The sequence below is a fragment of the Sus scrofa genome, chromosome 1, assembly GCF_000003025.6.
Source record: "Sus scrofa isolate TJ Tabasco breed Duroc chromosome 1, Sscrofa11.1, whole genome shotgun sequence".
NCBI lineage: Eukaryota > Metazoa > Chordata > Mammalia > Artiodactyla > Suidae > Sus > Sus scrofa.
In genome coordinates this window covers 9,912,526-9,928,092 of record NC_010443.5, presented here as the reverse complement: position 1 = coordinate 9,928,092, position 15,567 = coordinate 9,912,526, and the positions used below count along the sequence as shown (strand labels likewise).

The window sequence follows — 15,567 nt, the reverse complement described above, 5'->3', positions numbered from 1 at the left end:
TTACTATGCAGGGGCCCATGAAGTCACTGCCTTCCCTACCACTCCATCAACAGAGTCAAAATGTAAGGAATGCTTTGGGGCAGGGGGACTCCAGACCCTTAAAAGAGTCCTCCCTGCAATTACCTTAGCTGCCAGCTTTCCAGCAAGATAAATGGAAGCACTGTAGCTTGAAGGTGCCTTGGTTAGAATGAGATGCAGTAAGGTCTCTCTGTTCTTTACAGGCATCACAGATCTGATAGTACTTATAAAAGAAGAATAGAGTTGGTGCCCTGCTGACTAAATTGTCCTCTAGAGGGGTATTTGTTACAGAGCTTCTTTGTTAACTAGGCTGAATGTTTAAACCACTGTTGAACTTCTTTTATTAACGTGTTTTAAGATAGCTGTACATATGGTTACCCTAAGTATCTGCAGGGCGGGAATGTTTCTCTATAATTTACATATAAAAGTTACGTGTGTGTATAACAGTAATATAGAAATTATATCTTTTTATTACTCTTCTGTTACACTGAGGCGTAGTCAGCACTGAAATTCTGATGACATGTGAACACGAAGAAAAGCCACTGTTTTTATATTTTTCTCTTGATATTTCTTTGATCAGCTTGTTGAATAACAGAAATGTTTTTTGTGCCTTTGCAGCTTGAATGAAGCTCTCTTAACACTCATCCATGTCACTTTTTCAACCATAACGTGGAATTTTAAGGGAGGACAGGGAAGGAATTTATAGGTCGTGCAGAGAATTTAGAAATTTTCGAAGTAACAATTTGGTTTTTTATGAAGAAAGATTTGCATAAAATTATTTAACATCAAACAATGATTTTTAAAAAATTGAATCTAGGTTGTCTTTTCTAATTCCATATTATATTATATATAACAGGAGATAATGATTTCATGTCTGATTATCTTCCAATTTTCTTTTCTTTAAAGAAAGCATGAAAAGCCTGTTTCCTCCCAACGGGTTGTTAGGTGAGGGACTGTGTTTCTGAATGATACACGCGCGTTGGGTGTTAGGATGTGCACCCATCACAGACTTGCCACGCCTCCTTACAGGGACTCCCTGGGTTAGTCTGTTACTTTCAGAGAGAGGAGAATTTTATCTGTCTCCCTCCCACTCCGTGTTTTCCAGGCGGGTGTCACTGTGGAGTCAGCCCCTGTTCTTGGTGAGGCTTGTGAAATTCCTGACCCCTGGGTGACGGCGCCTGTCAGCTGAGACCTGCCCTCCTCTGTTTCCCCAGGGCAGAGGCCGAGGCGCTAGAGGCCACGCCCTGCACCCTGCACCTTGCACCCTATACCGCAGATGGGCACCCTTGGCTGTGAGGGCCAGGTGGTCCGTCTTTTTGCTCTTTGAGGGCCCGTCTCCTTGGGAGCCCGAAAGCAGCCGTAGACAATACTTAGAAGGAATGGGTGTGACTGTGTTCCAGGGAGGTGTTATGGACACCGAAATTTGAATTCCAGCTATTTTTCGTATATCACAAAGTATTAATCTTTTTGTTTCTTTTTTCAGTCATTTAAAAATGTTTGGCTTGTGGGCAGAGCCGAAATCGGTAGGCCTGATTTTCGGCCTCGGGCCACGGCTTGCCACACCCTGCTTTGAAGAGCCCTTGGGTGTGTCCCTGTGCACGTTCGGAATTGGAATTGGTTGAATTGGTTACGTCGGTCAGGTTAGAAAGGGGATGCCCTGGGGTAGTAGTAGCTACTCAGAAGAATTACCGGGGTCCACCCACCCTTCCGCCCCTTCCCACCCTGGCCCTGAGACTGTGCCCAGGGGAGGCGGGCCTGTTGAGCCTGAGGTGGGAGGAGTGGATGGATGGAATCCTGTCCTGTGGTCCCTTCCAGCCTTCAGCACCGAAGCCCGCGTGCCTGTGTACACATCTATTAGCTTAAGTTCTGTTCAGAGGAGCTCAGGTAATTGCCGTAATTACTGAAGTGTGAATACCTTCCACACTGGATGTAGCATGTTACTTGCTTAATAACCTTCCTCTGTTTCTACCTGGCTTCACAAAAGCTGTGTTCCCGTCCGAAGTCTGAATCAAACTATTGCTGGACCCAGTAATCAAGTTGAATAGAATATTTTACTAGCTGAATATGTGCAAAATCATGCCTCTCACGTGCCTTGAGTAGAAATATTTATATTTTTGTTCTCCGAATTCTGAAAATATGATTCAGTTTGCCCCATTTTATTGTGGAGCTTTGGTGATACTTTTTCTAGGGGTGATATTTCCAATCACTTGCTACTGTTACGTCTCTTGTTCATAAGCACAGGTATATGACATTGAAGATTACACTATTTTACCTAAATGTTGCTCTTCTCAGCATGAGAAAATTTTGTTTTTCTGTAACATAATTTTGTAAGGTTTTCATTAGCTATTCTTTAGAATTTTTTTTTTTCTTTTTTGTCTTTTTGTCTTTTTTTAGGGCCGCACCATAGCATAGGAGGTTCCCAGGCTAGGGGTCTAACTGGAGCTGTAGCTGCCAGCCTACATCAGAGCCACAGCAGCGCCAGATCCCAGGTGCATCTGCGAGCTACACCACAGCTCACAGCAGCGCCAGATCCTTAACCCACTGAGCGAGGCCAGGGATCGAACCCTCAACCTCATGGTTCCTAGTCTGACTCATCTCTGCTGCGCCACGATGGGAACTCCTAGAATATTTATTTTTAATCATTGGCAATGTTGCTGTTAAAAAAGAGCAACATTGCCCTAGCAGTGCAGATGGTTAGCAGGTAGACCTTCCAGGAGGCTAGCATCCTAATCCTGTGTTTGCTGGGTGACCTTTTGGGGTACCCTGAAGTGCTCTGACAGCTCTGCTTTACCTGGCCTCTTTTGTACTTCCTGGTCTAGATTCGTTCTTCAAATCCTAAGCGTCTTCCTCCACCGGTTTTCAAAGCCCTAGTTTCGGCAGTCCCAGTAGTAAGCAGTGAGGTAAAATTAAACATGAATAAAATTGCATGAGTGGAAGATGTCAATGAGGGTTGAATATGCTTTGCAGACTGTAGCATAACCTGGTGTTTCTGATCCCATTCTGCAGCATCTAGTCCTAGATGATTACAACAAATACCTTTTATCCTGCAGCTCAGACTGTAGGGCCCATTCAGTGCCTCGCCCGCGTCTCACCTGGGTTTGCAGACCTAGCGATCTAGGAGCCCCGCCATCGAGGCAGGCCTGCGCTGATGTGCTGAGCTCGTGCTTCTGGGGGCCCCATCCGAGGCCCTGGACTCTATGTGTGAGGGACTCTGTCCTCTCACTCTGACGAGGGTGCCAGAGACAGTTTCCTCCTTTCTCTTCTCTCCTCCTCCCTTCAGCATCTTTAGCAGATGCCATCTGTCCTCAGCAGTATGACGAGCAGCAATGACTTTGACTCTCTAACCTTTGTTTTCTGTGTCTATCAAATGGAGATTTTAATAACAGCCTTAGAGGGTGTTATCATGATAACATTACAGGATCTTAAAGATTGTTGTTTTGCTTAAAACTGTTACAAAAATTAAGTTATAACTTTGGGACTTATTCTGCCAATGTAACTCCAAAGGGATTTATTTTCATAATATCAGATAAAATACACACATTATGCTTTTATTCTAACAACACATTTGCAGTCACCTAAAGTGTAAGAATTTCTCAACACAAGATTTGCTTAAAATTGTGACTGCTCCTACATTAGAAGATCAGAGTTAGAAATTCAGACGGTCCTCCAGCACTGGTTTCTAAATAGGAGGAGCCAAAGCCTGTGGTTTTCAGTTTACTGAAGTGATCATTTACAAATCAGGCATTCCTTTCAGATGGTCCATCACCTGAAGTGCTTTTCCTGTGACTCTTTGACAGATTTGTTGGACTAGGTGCTGACAGCTTAAAGGAAAACTGTAATAACTTGGTTTATTTTGGCCACACGCATGGCATGTGAAAGTTCCAGTCTAGGGAACGAAGCTGCGCTGTAGCAGTGACCCGAGCTGCTGCAGTGACAACGCAGGATCCTTAACCCACTGTGCCACAGGGGAACTTGCAGGAAACTGAAGTCCAGCGTGACTCACTTTTTGGTGATAGACCAGATCCCATCGGTTCAACTTATAAGACCTTGTTAAAGCCTTCTACGAGCAAGTGGCCACGCTCTACATCTTGGATATTATCTAGAAAACCTTTGCCTCTGAAGAGGGCGTTGTTACGATTTTCAAAATGTGTTTTGCACAGGTGTTGGTCCAAATACGTGTTACTCTATAAATATATGTCTGTTTCTCACTTTCTTAGGACCTGTCTGGCTCCATCGACGACCTCCCCACGGGAACGGAAGCAGCTCTGAGCTCTGCAGTCAGTGCATCCGGGTCCACGAGCAGCCAAGGGGATCAGAGCAACCCAGCTCAGTCGCCTTTCTCTCCACACGCATCTCCCCATCTCTCCAGCATCCCTGGGGGCCCATCGCCTTCTCCTGTCGGCTCTCCTGTCGGAAGCAACCAGTCACGATCTGGCCCAATTTCTCCTGCAAGTATTCCAGGTATTCATTTCTCAGTAATTATTATTTTATTCTGTAGGAAATACGGACCCAGTGTTCATCAACAGCAACATATGTACTATTATTTTTTTTTTTTTTTTTTTTGCTATTTAAAAACCCAGTGATGAGACCATGTATAAGGAGCATAACTATGAATTATCACCAAAGCATCCAAGAGACCCAGTTCCTAAAGAGACTCAGCTAAGGAATATAAACACCCAAGTACTAAAATCACCAATTACTTTGATATTTTCGGTTTGCACATTTACCTTAACTTGTGCTAAGAAATTATTTATTCTCTTAGCATATGTTTCATAATGGTTCTATGAAATAAGATCCTCGGTTGATAAAGTGCCACTAAGGTGAGATTGTTGACTTGTAGTAGCATTAAGTTTTAGGGTTCTATTTAATTTACACCATGGCAGTTATTTTCTAAAACGTTTTCAGTGTTTAAAATCAGTATCTTAACTTGCCAGCACACATTCAAGGTCTTGTTATTGATACCAACTCTTACTTTCTAATTTTGATATGAGAAGTTCACATTCCAGGAGTTCCCGTCTCGGCTCAGTGGTTAATGAACCCGACTGGTATCCGTGAGGACAGGGCTTTGATCCCCGGCCTCGCTCAGTGGGTTAAGGATCCAGTGTTGCTGTGAGCTGTGGTGTAGGTGGAAACGCAGCTTGGATTCCATGTTGCTGTGGCTGTGGTGTAGGCCGACCTCTACAGCTCTGATTCGACCCTAGCCTGGGAACTTCCATATGCCTTGGGAACTGCCCTAAAAAGACCAAAAAAAAGTTCACGTTCCGGTTAACCTCTTGCCTTCAGCTGTTTCAGTGGTCTACTGCTGAAGATACTGAAGTAGGTATTACTTCTCTATCCTTTGCTTCCTTTATTATGTACTTGGGTTTGTTTATTTGTCAATTACCTCATCCTCATGTAGCGCTTTTTTTTTTTTTTTTTTTTTTTTGGTCTTTTTAGGGCCACATTTGCAGCATATAGAGGTTCCCAGGCTAGGAGTCAAATTGGAGCTGTAGCCGCCGGCCTACACCACAGCCACAGCCACGCAGGATGTGAGCCGTGTCTGCGAACTGCACCACTAGTTCACGGCAACGCCGGATTCTTAACCCACCGAGCAAGGCCAGAGAACCTGCATCCTCATGGATGCTACTCAGATTCGTTAACCGCTGAACCATCATGGGAACTCCTAGCTTTCTTTCTTATGTCAGACATCATCCATTCAAACCCCCCTGCCTCAAATACTCTCTGAATCTGTTTTAAATCATTTTGGGGGGGTTATTTTGGGTTTTTAAAGAATTCTGTTACATTCATAGAGTATGTATCATTAGTTTTATTTAGTTCTGAGCTTCATAGAAATGTATCATATTAAAACGACTATATAATTTATCAACCAAGCTGAGACACTTGAGCATGTAAGCATTGTTGTTAGTAATTGCAGTAGAATAGGCGTAAACCCAGAAGATTCTGGCAAATCAAGAAATACGGTTACCCCAATGATACTATATGTAGTCTTCTGCAGTTAGCTTTTTTTTTTTTTTTGTCTTTTTTGCTATCTCTTGGGCCGCTCCCGCGGCATATGGAGGTTCCCAGGCTAGGGGTCAAATCGGAGCCGTAGCCACAGACCTATGCCACAGGCACAGCAACGCAGGATCCGAGCCGAGTCTGTAACCTACACCACAGCTCACAGCAACGCCGGATCGTTAACCCACTGAGCAAGGGCAGGGACCGAACCCGCAACCTCATGGTTCCTAGTCGGATTCGTTAACCACTGCGCCACGACGGGAACTCCTGCAGTTAGCTTTTTTGACTAAATGCTGTGTTCCTAAGATCTATATTTTGAATATACCTACAATTTAATACCTTTCTGTCTTTTGTCTTTGTGTTTTTTCTAGGGCCACACTTGTGGCATATGGAGATTCCCAGGCTAGGGGTCTAATCGGAGCTCTAGCCGCCAGCCTACACCAGAGCCATAGCAACACAGGATCCGAGCCGCTTCTACAACCTACACCACAGCTCATGGCAACGCCAGATCCTTAACCCACTGAGCAAGGCCAGGGATAGAACCCACAACCTCATGGTTCCTAGTCGGATTCGTTAACCACTGAGCCATGGTGGGAACTCCAATACATTTTCTTTAAAGCATTTTCAAGGTTACCTTTCTTTCAAAAACATTTTTGTCCTCGTAATGATTATAATAAAAACTTAGTTTTACCTGCTTTTAATATTGTTAAAGCTATAAATACTTAATGTTCCCAAATTCCTTAGGCAGTTTTTGGTATTGAAATAGTATCTGTGATATCACCTACCTAAACATTGGAAAGCTGTATAAAATACTGTATCTGTCAAAGAACTCGTTCTATCTTTCTGAGGTGGATCGAGAGGATTTTTCTTAATAACCTAAATGAAAACTTTTCTGAGATATAAAGGTGTGTAGTCTTTCATTTAAAATTCCTGACATAGGTAGTTCCTAATCGGGTCATTTTCATATCATTCCATACGGTGATTTTGAAACTTCTCATTTCACTGTTTGGATTTTGATGTTGTATAGAACACATGTAACCCAGCACAGGAACTCAATGTGGATATATGGCATCACGTGCTCTGGAGGGGGTAGATGTGATTGGTCTCAGAGTCCAGTACGTAGTTGTGGTCAGTGAATTACGATTCTGACGACTTATTAGCTCCTTCACAGTGAGGTCTGTCTTCACAGTACCGTCAGGGGAGGACCTGATTCCGACTTTTCTCTGCTAACCTCTTGGCAAAGTGAGTTTTTAATAGAAAGCTTTCGGCTTTCTTGGAAATGATGTTTAAATCTAATAGTTTGTTTTTTAAACTTGTGTCAGAAATTGCAACTGCCCAGGGTCAGGGCCTACATTTCATTTCGTCATCTGGCAGTCTGTGCTACTCTACATGATGCTTGATTAAACTGTCCAGTGAAATTTAGTGCAAGTAAGAAAGTACACAGCAGGTTCCACCTGTTTTCAGAGGCCTGCTATTCAAGTAAATCAGTAACTGTCTTTGCTGAGTGTGAAGCTATGTAGTAATAGAATCATATTAAACATGGGAAGTAGGAGTTCCCGTCGTGGGTCAGCAGTTAACCAACCTGACTGGCGTCCACGAGGACACAGGTTCGATCCCTGGCCTCGCTCAGTGGGTTAAGGATCCGGCATTGCCATGAGCTGTGGTGTAGGTCACAGACACAGGTTGGCTCCTGCATTGCTGTGGCTGTGGCTTAGGCTGGCGGCTACAGCTCCAATTAGACCCCTAGCCTGGGAACCTCCATTTGCCACAGGTGAGGCCCTAAAAGGACAGAAAGGCAAAAACAAAACAAAACCAACCAAACGAAGAGAAAACCAGGGGAAATAGAACATTTCTTTAATCTTAATGTTATTTGAAGAGGAATAACCTCTTAGAAAATCTGGTGAGCAGTTTTGGCATTGATTCACCTCTCTCCCAGGTGGAATTACAAATAACATTTGAACTGGATGGACGCTTCATAACCCTCTGATCCCACCCCCTCATTTTATTGCCCCTTAGTAGCTGTGTAACCTTGGACGAACCTCTAAGCCTCCTTGTGCCTCGGTTTCTGCATCTGGAAAGATGATAACCATACCTCATAGGGTTACTGGAAAGATTAAATGGGTTAATAAATATAGAGCAGGTACGTGGTAACCTTTCCGTGCCTGTTAATTTTTGTGATGACCGTTTGTTATTATTCAGACTGAGCTGTAGAGACTTGTCCATGATCTTTGCTGTCCAGAACAGTACAGGTGGTTCTGGTGACAAGTCTTCTGATTCTTAATCCTGTAGTGTTCTTGTACCACTCAGAAAACGCATATATAAAGTTTCCACTGATGATGTTGTGTTTACTGAGGTTATTCTGCTAGAACTAGTCATAATGTATTTTTACGAGTTGAGTCCATTTTTCTCTTAATTTGAAAAAAAGGATAGGTCCGTTGTTGCTCTTCTGGGAGGGCAGGGTCTGAGAAGTTTAAGAGGAAATAGAAGATACGAGTCCAAACCCTTGCTGCACCCAGATTGTAGGCAAATCGATTTCTTTGTGATGTGATAGGCAGGCAGTCTAGCATAAAATTTAAAACAGTAGGAGTTCCCGTCGTGGCACAGTGGTTAACAAATCTGACTAGGAACCAAGAGGTTGCGGGTTCGACCCCTGGCCTTGCTCAGTGGGTTAAGGATCCGGTGTTGCTGTGAGCTGTGGTGTAGGTTGCAGACGCGGCTTGGATCCCACATTGCTGTGGCTCTGATTAGACCCCTAGCCTGGGATCCTCCATGTGCCGCGGGAGCGGCCCAAGAAATGGAAAAAAGTCAAACAAACAAACAAACAAAAAAACAGCAGATGCAGTTCAGAATCCGGGGTTATTTCTCGCACTTTTTGCATACAACAACAGTACCCCCCTCCCCCATGCTCCTCGTCAGGGCTGCCACCTGCACTTGAGCAGGTTGCTCGCTGGACCAGGGACTCGGGGGTGGGGGTGAGTAATGGCAGCACAGTTTCAGCTGCTCTTTGGGGAAGGGGCGCCCTCTCATAATCATATGTGGGAGCCACAGAGCTCTCAGCACCCATGTCCTGGACCTCTTGTTACTCATCCTCTTTGGCTGCAGTCCAGGTACCACCTGTTTCTCTATTCTGTTCCCACAGCTGAACTCAGGGACATTCAAACATGCGTTTTTGATAGATGCTCATCAAAAATTTGTCATGGTGTTACAGGGATTTGTTAAAACTCACGCGGGTTCCTATTGAAAAAAAATTGGGGTCTTCTCTTTCTCTCCATGTAGCCTATATGCTCCTCTTTACAAATTTAAAAAAATATGTTTGTGGACTTTGTCATATATAATAAAAGTATACGTTAGAAATGATCACAAAGTTGATTATCTTGAGGCTTTTTATTTACCTCAATGCAGATTCCTTTCCTCAGAGAATAAATGAGCCCTTGGGCTCCTCCTTTTCCCATCTCTGGTCCTTATGGTACATTTTGCTGATCTGTGCATTAGGTCCTGAGGTGATTTACAGCAACCTTCATTTGCTTCTGAGTCTGTACCAGTGACGTACAAAGGTCCAGTTGTGATTGGATGGTTTCTCACTCAGGACCCGATACTCACACTGCTGCTTTGGGAACGTCTGTTTGAATCCCCTTTACTCTTCTGTCTGCAGCCTTTTGCTTTCTTTTCTCCTGCTTCCTTCCTCTCATTGCCAGCACTGACTTGTTTTTCCTGACTTCACTTCTCTCCCATTGCCTCCCCCCTTAGCTTGCTACTGCCTCTCCGCGTGTCACAGATTGGCTCTTTCCATCATTGTCTCTCCCGAAGTCATTGTTAAAGTGTGCAGCTGCTGTGTGGCTGATATCTGGGCCGAGGTAAAGCCAAAATGTTGTGGGGGATTCTGCCTGGTGTTGCTTTCCCAGGGTTTGTTGCAAAAAGGCAATCATTTTTCTCCGTCTCTGCTCTGGTAAATGAAATTGACAGCTAATGAGAAGTATCACAGAGGTAGATAAACAAAAGCCCAGAAAAGCATCCCAAATGGCTGAATCTGTTTCTTGCCTGTTAAACCGTTTCTCCACCCACTGCAAATTTGCCCTCCTATCATGCTGCCTTGCAAACATTGTGAGTGTCATGGGAACAACTACTGTGATACACTGGCACAACATCAGCCTGGCACATCCCTAACTCAGTGGGGCTTTTCCTTCCTGCATTCTTTTGAAAAGCAGGATGGAGATTTTCTGTGGTAAGTAGCCACATGGATTCTCCCCCCTTTGTTTGCACATTATGGGGCTCCAGCATTGCAGCTGGCTCTGGTTAGAAGGGAAAGGATTCAGCCTGGTTGTTTAATCTAAACAAGCATTTGAGAACAGAAATGTATACGTTATGCATTCCCCTGGTGCCATGGTACATCTTCTTGGGTTTTACTTAATGCTGTCATTTCTCCCTCCTCTTTATATTGATAGATTTATATTTAGAGACTGAAATGAAATATCTCCATCCTTCTAACTGGTAGTGTGCATGTATGTACACATTTAAATAGAGCAGATCGAATGTCGGGTGCAGTTATTCTGAAATGTGTGATGTTAAACATTTTGTAATCCCTTCTAATAAGCGATCCCATGGCATTGCTTCCTGGGTTATAGTGTAGAGGTATTTAGCTTGCTTTAAGGAGAATAAACCATTGGGTGTCGAATGCATTGTGTAGGCCTTCCCCAGGCCTAATTCGTCCACGCATATCGTGGAAGCTGACACAGCACAACATCAGAATGCATTGCTGTTGCCAGAAGATTTAGTGGATGTTAATTTCACTTGTCTTGCCTCCAGAGCCAACCATTACAGTTTACTAACAAAGCAAAAATGTAAATAAGCCGAACTTTTTTTTATGTTTATTTTATTGGCCAAAGGCTTTTGTCAGCTTTTTCCTGCATGTGCTGTAAGCAGCCACAGTGTTTAAATATTAAGAAGCGTGAACATGAAGTGGGGGATGGTGATGGGCGGGCAGCGCCTAACTGGTCATGGCCTGATGAACATTTGTGTTTATAAAAACCTTTCAGTGTTCAGACTGTTGAGGATAGTTCATCAGTGTTATTAGCAAAGATCTAAGATAGAAACTGTTAATTGCTGAATAGATTTTCCCCCTACTCTTTTTCTTTTCTTTTCTTTTCTTTTTTTTTTTTTTTAAAAAAACCATTTGGCATTTGTACCAAATCTGATTTGAGGTGGAGGTAAGTCACTTTCATCTGACAGAAGGGCTGTTGACTACAATAGACTGGGACCAAAGATAGAAAATTTGGTATTCTCACTAGATTTGTCTCAAGCCATTCTTTTTCTGGCATAGACAAAGTATTTGTTATGAGACGAACAGTTAAAGTCACCATTTTCCTGGCTCTCGTAGAAATGAAATAAAGCTTCATCAGACCTGGAAGTAAAACTCCCTCCTTTTAAGTGTGAAGTGCTTGGCTGTTTGAGGTGTCTCACCTCCTCCCTCGCCCCTCCCCAGGTTGACTGCAGGCCAGAGGAGAGGCAGAGAGGGCCAGGGAAGCTTTTAAGAGCTAAGAGACTGCAGGGAAGGAAGGAAGGAAGGGGGGAGAGAGGAGTCCTTCACCCGTCTGTCCCAAGCCCCTTGTGGCCCACCCCTGCCTCCCTCCTCCGGGAGCCCTCCCCTCCCCTTTCTGCACAGGCCCCTCCCGGGGGAGCAGCTCCTCTTTCCTTGTGCCGACTCTTACCTGCCAAATAACCTAAGTTGCTGTCCTTTGAAAAGGATCACAGGTTTTAAGAGCCTGCAGAAATGGCTTTGCCAGAGATAGCCCTTCCACTCTCATAAAGCACCCGTCACTTTATGGTTAAGCCTGATTCTCTGAAGCTTCATCATGTCAGCTCCTGGATGGTGAGCGATGCATCCAGCGTACCAACTAACCATAATGAATTTGTGCCCCTCAGGAAACTCTTAGACACTCAAAGAATGAATTCCAAAAAGGGTGACATATTAGATTAAATATGGAAACTAACTCTTTGGGCGGCATTGTGGTATATTTAGAGTCCTTCTGTGTAAGCACTTGCCCGGTTTACCCTCTGCTTCAGATGTGGAGCTAAGTAGATTTCTGTTGGAGCTGTTATAGCTGCAGATACAAACAAGATGATATTCTGGTCAAAAAAAAACTAATTTTCTTGCTTAATTTGACATTCAGACAAGCAGATTCTGGAAGGATGCTATAATGGGAAAGAGAAAAATGAATTGCAGTTAGGAGTTAGTCATAGGCTGGAGTGAGCAGGAAGGATTTTAGTGAGAGGAAATGATAGTTCCTGGTCTAATTTGTCAAGATTAGTACCTATGAAATGAACACTGGTGGGGGTGCAGATCAGTCTCTCTCTCTCTTTTATACTCCATCCCCTGGGATGTTTACAACTCTCAGGGCTCATCAAGCCTAACCCAACCCAAAGAAGGAAATTTCCCACTTTTTAATGTATCCTTGCTTAATACAACTCAGGGTAAAATTATGTTCATTTCTGTTTGTAAGTGGTTCTAAACCAGTTTCCTTCCATGGTGAAATGGTAGCATCTCTAGAATGGTGTTGCATGCAGTGACAAACTTTTTATTTGAAAGTCTGCACAGTCACTCTACCTGATAATCTTATTTGGAAACAACTATCAAGTGTTGCTTTTTGGCTTCTCTCAAAGCAGAAATCCTGCAACAGCTTGTTGCAAAGAAGATGCATGCTGCTTATTGGCAAGCTGAGCAGGGGGAAAAAAAAATTCTTCAACACAAAATGCCATTGATATATCTGTGTTTTTCATCTGTGGCAGCCCAGAAAACATGGATTCAGCAGTTCTCCAAACCAAAGAGAACTTCAGCCAGTCCTTTTCATTTTTTTCCCTTACAAAGTAAAATATTTGTATGTTATACAAAACAGTAATTTCAGACTCGTTCCAAATGATGCCTAGCAACACTTAAGATAAAGCAACAATATATTTTGTCTTGTAGAGAGATGCCGTTACAGCACTGTGGCTTGTTACTGGTTATTAGAGCTTCCCCCTTTAAGATGCTGATTTAAAATTCAGGCCAGGATCTGGCTGTACCTTGGTCATGAATGTTCTCCTTTGGTTTCTAAAGGGCAGGTTCCCTATTGCTGACCAGAGGCCAGATCTTGCACTCAAAGCAGCTGCTCTGAGGTTCTTAGTTCCTCTGCCCTCTAGAGGTCCCTCCTGACCCAGGTCAGATATTCTGATAATTGGGAACTGAATAGTTCTCCTTCTTTTCCCAAAGCAGAAATCGTTCCGGTTCCTCCACCCCAACACATTTCAAAGCCAGCCTTTTCTCCTCTCACGCTCAGAAGTGGGAGCATTCGGGTTTATTAGGACTGAAAATACACAGTTCCACTTGGTTTTGTGCCCCCTCTTAGTTAAAATTAAGTCGTACAATTCAGGCTAAACTCTCCTCTCATTTCTCATTCCCTTTCTTTTTTTTTTTTTTTTTTTTTTTTTTTTTTTGTCTTTTTTTGTCTTTTTTTTTGCTATTTCTTTGGGCCGCTCCCGCGGCATATGGAGGTTCCCAGGCTAGGGGTTGAATCGGAGCTGTAGCCGTAGGCCTACGCCAGAGCCACAGCAACGCGGGATCCGAGCCGCGTCTGCAACCTACGCCACAGCTCACGGCAACGCCGGATCGTTAACCCACTGAGCAAGGGCAGGGACCGAACCCGCAACCTCATGGTTCCTAGTCGGATTCGTTAACCACTGCGCCACGACGGGAACTCCTCATTCCCTTTCTTTGATCTTCTGCGTAGGAAAATATAGGAAAGCCCATGTCACCAGCTGTCTGTCCCTGTTCCCTCTGTAAGATCACCTGTGACTAGTGTGCTGACATAGGGGACCCAGCAGTCCACTCCCACTTCTCCAGGGCTTTCGGGTGTGTGTTTGGGTTTGTTTGGGTTTTTTTGTTTTGTTGTTGTTGTTGTTGTTTTACATTATTCACTGAAGAAGCACTTGGATGCTTTGTTTACTGTTTGTTTTCATTTCTTGGGCTGAGTAGACTGTCACCGCTCTCAACTTGTGCTTTACTGAGTGGTGTTGCTTCTTGAGCACCACTGGTAGTGACCTGCTCTATTTTCTTGTCTTGCCTGGAAATGAGGAATGGGGGGCAGGAGAGGGCAGCACAAACGCTTTTAGGAACTAATTTTAGCCTAGAAGTAAAAGTTTCACAAATCATTTTGGAAAGCGGTGATAATGAATAGTTCTTACAGTGGGGATATTCCTGAGGTTGGCTCCACAAACTTCTAATGAGTGTTACTGTATTTTCTAAAGGGAAGAAATAGTAGTTGTGAAAGGAACCAAACCATGTTATAGGGAGTGTCATGTTTATTTCCCTATCTTCCGATAACCCTGGAGCCAGGATTATTATGATGTGTTGATTGATTATAGCCTTTAAGACTCTTACTAATCAGTTTCATCACTTATTCTCAATTCACACTCCTGCACCTTTGATTTCTCTTCCTTAACAGGGTGATACGGGTTGTCATTGACTAATGAAGAACAGAATTGGTTTCGGCAAGAGACAAACGGAATGCCGACACCAATCCTAAAATGCATTAATCTTTAATAATCCACATCTGCATGTTTATAAATGATATAACCAAGGACTGTTAATGTTGATATTCTCCCTTCCAAACAGAAAGTGACATCGGAGTTTGTACTTGCAAACTACATTAAATGCATATAGCTGGATGCCAAGAATGTGACCTTGCTGAGGATGCCACGTGGATGAGGTCACTGAATCTTTTTTTAAGTAGCATGTTGTACTGTTGCTGTTGGTTAAATCAGGTGATATCCTGAGAAGGCCAGGTAGCCCAATTACCCATTTTCTTCTTTCATTCATTCATTCGGCAAAGTGCTGAATGCATTCACTGCTGTGGGCACGTTTCTGGGAACTGGGGAAAATACACGACACACAAATGACAAAGGGACCTGTCCTCATGAAACTTAAATTCTAATAAGAGAGACAGGAAATTAGCAAATAGGTATATAACTTCGGGATGGGGGGGTGGAACCAAGTTCCTTCTTTAGATGGCAGTTACTAGACAAATTCATAAAATTGCGGTGGGACCAGCAGCTCAGTGAATCATTGTCAGAAGGAAGCCACGTGACTAGCTGGGAGCGAGCTTATCCAAGTGCAGAGGCCCTGAGTCTGTAACGTGTTTGCTGTGCGGGGCTGGGGCCAGAGCGTAGTGGAACAGAAAGGGTAGGCAGTTAGATTAGAGGGTAACCCAAAGCCTTTAGGTTTTGACTCTCTTTAGGTTATGACTCTCTTTAGGGCTCTTTAGGTTCTGACTGGATTTAGGAATTTAAGTGTGATGGTAGGAGCGCAGAGAATGGCACGATCCAGGGCGGGCTCTAAAAGGATCCTGTGGCTGCCCAGTGGGCTGTCGACGGGGCGGGGTGGAAGCAGCCAGGCTCCTGCAGCAGCCTCAGGAGGCGCGGTCACGGCCGGGTGTGTGGGTAGCAGTGGTGGGGCCAGAAGGTTTTCGGCCCAAGCGATTGCTTGGTAAATGGCGGTTCTGTACAGTGAAAGACAAAGGAAGG

General features: G+C 43.9%; 1 protein-coding gene across 13 annotated transcripts in view; it reads left to right on the top strand.

Annotated features, from left to right (window-relative positions):
- ARID1B (AT-rich interaction domain 1B) overlaps window positions 1–15,567 on the top strand; it is a 435,755-nt gene that overhangs the window by 299,289 nt on the left and 120,899 nt on the right. For all 13 annotated transcript variants that reach the window (XM_021071898.1, XM_021071928.1, XM_021071886.1 and 10 more), the window contains one exon: window positions 4,236–4,479. In XM_021071898.1, coding sequence (XP_020927557.1) covers window positions 4,236–4,479 — 244 coding nt within the window. The remainder of the gene's footprint in view (window positions 1–4,235; window positions 4,480–15,567) is intronic.